At 39.9% G+C, this 2,317-nt stretch overlaps 1 protein-coding gene across 1 annotated transcript; it reads left to right on the forward strand.

Moving 5' to 3' along the window:
• Window positions 1–1,587, forward strand: smim20 (small integral membrane protein 20). The gene is made up of 3 exons (XM_064343823.1): window positions 1–186; window positions 506–562; window positions 1,236–1,587. Exons 1-3 carry the CDS (start codon window positions 66–68, stop codon window positions 1,271–1,273), a joined length of 216 nt encoding a protein of 71 aa, XP_064199893.1. The 5' UTR covers window positions 1–65; the 3' UTR covers window positions 1,274–1,587.
• The last annotated feature ends 730 nt before the right edge of the window (window positions 1,588–2,317 follow it).

A 2,317-nucleotide genomic window follows, 5' to 3' on the forward strand; every position in this document is an offset into this window, starting at 1 on the left:
ACTTTTACACAGGAAGTAGTTACTGAGAGTGCTCCTGTCCTTGTGGACTACACAGAAGTCCCAGAATGATAAGGAAAATGTCGCGAAATAGGAGAACCACTTTAATATTTGCAGGTTTTGTAACGGCGGTTGCAGCCGCTTTCTATCCGATATTTTTTCATCCTATGACACACGTACATGAGTACAGTAAGTAGCCAATCTAAGTGACTCGTTTCATTTGTTGTGCTAATTTTATGGTGCGCTTGCTAGCAATAGTAGCCATAGAGCAGTGAGCATTTTGTTTCAACCCTAGGTCCAGTCAGTACTTTCTGAACCAGCCAAACAGATAATCTGTTTAACCATTCTGTGTGATCCATGTTGGGATTTATTGATATCCACAGTTATCTGTGGATCGACAGCTAGCCAACCTCTCACGTGTGTGTTTAATTAGCTGGATAGTTGGCAATGTGAGTCCTCTATAATGAGTATCCTACCTAGCCTGCATTATTTTTTTATTTTTAAACAGAGCAAGTTCAGACCACGAACCGAGCTGGAATCAATCAAGCGGATGTCCAACCCGTAGGTGAGTTAGTGCCTTTACACCTGCGGAGCCAACTGCACAGTGAGCACAACATTAGATTGTCACGGGGCTGTCACACCTGCAGCGTGGAGTTAATGAAGTACAGTGCAATTTCACAAATGAGGTAATGCGTAACGTTTGGTGAAATTGACTCGACGGAATGAATAGTAATTAATGTAGTAATCGACTAATTTAACCAAACGTCACGCATCCAGTTAGCTATTGTTTTTGCAAAAACGCTTGCCACACCATGTTGTTGGAATAAAACGATATGACATGACACCCCGTATGAGATCGTAATTTTCGGCAGGGAAAATAGACTAATAATAATCTTCAAATCTATATATCTTTATTATTAATATAAAACCTCGGGACTGAATGAGATGATATTCCGTGTGCACCTGTACAAAACAGTGGGCAGGTATTAACGTACGTCCACATGAATGCGTTGTAAAATGGTCAGTGTTAAATTAACTCTTAGGAAGTACTTATGGTCCCTAATGGGCTCATATATACTCTGCTCGATTTGAATTAACACCGGGAATTTTACAGTGTAGTAGTATTTAATCTTTGTGAAAAATGTCACCTCTGGGAAGTATCTGCTGCATATCAGGCAGAATATGCTCTCAGCAGTAGGGACCTGATCACCCTAAGTATTTGTGTTGTGCTCCTCCAGGGGTGAAGGTCTGGTCTGATCCATTCAAGTCAAAGTGAGGACCATGAGAGCAGAGATTTTTGGTGCCAGGAGAAGGAGGAGGAAGAGGAGGCAGAAATCTGACCGGTTGCCTACCCTGATTCTGGGTTGATTTTTAATCTTGGCAGCGGTGCTCATGGGAGGTGAAGTCCAGGCAGGGCTGTGTTAAAAATACACAAGAACTTTGTGTTTCTGCGTCAAAGACTATTTCAGATGAACTGTCTCAAGAGGATCAAGGGGGCAATCAGAGTTTTTAAGAAAATGCATACGTTAGTATTATCGTGTTTAGAGTTTGTGGTGGCTGCACTGATTAAATTTGTTGTTCAGTAAATTATGGGATTGCAGGATTCCCTACTTTCTTCTGTACCTCTTTATTCAATTGTTTTAATCTTCAGGAGTGGAGTGAGAAGCTGGGCGGGACTGGTGTCCATGGCAACACAGAGTGCACCAGCCAAAGTGCACCTGGACTGCCAATCCAGTCCCACCTCTCTCCCGAAACAGATTTATTTAACTTTCTAGTTTGGGAATCAGCAAATATTATTTCTGCATCATCAAGTTCTAACCATCTGTGAATCTGAGTGGAAATGTATATATTCTTCTGCATTGTTTTAGTAGCATTCGTATTCATATGTTTTGTCATTGTTATCAACAAAGGACAGTGGTAATAACATATTTTATTTACTGAGGAATTTTCTCATGCCCATTGTGGTCTCCTGCACTAAATTGAAATTCTGTTTTAAAACGGAAAGTATAAAACCACAAAAATGGACCAAATACAAAAGGAAAAACAATTTGGAAGGGTAGAGATTTACATATTATCCCAAACAGACCCCCAATGTTTTTTTTCCTCACATGGTCCTGGCTAAAGCTGAGATAACTGAAATGAAGTGACTATTCAGAATGGAAATATTATTATATAATAAGAACTAATTAAATCCTGGTGGTGGATATAATATATTTAGCCACCAGATGGCAGTGTTTGCTCAAAGATACAATATGATCAATGTTTGTACTACGATGTGGGACTAGGTTTAACTAAAACCCGAAATTATTGGTTACTGGTC

This window comes from Anguilla rostrata, chromosome 7 (assembly GCF_018555375.3).
Source record: "Anguilla rostrata isolate EN2019 chromosome 7, ASM1855537v3, whole genome shotgun sequence".
NCBI classification, from domain to species: Eukaryota; Metazoa; Chordata; class Actinopteri; order Anguilliformes; family Anguillidae; genus Anguilla; species Anguilla rostrata.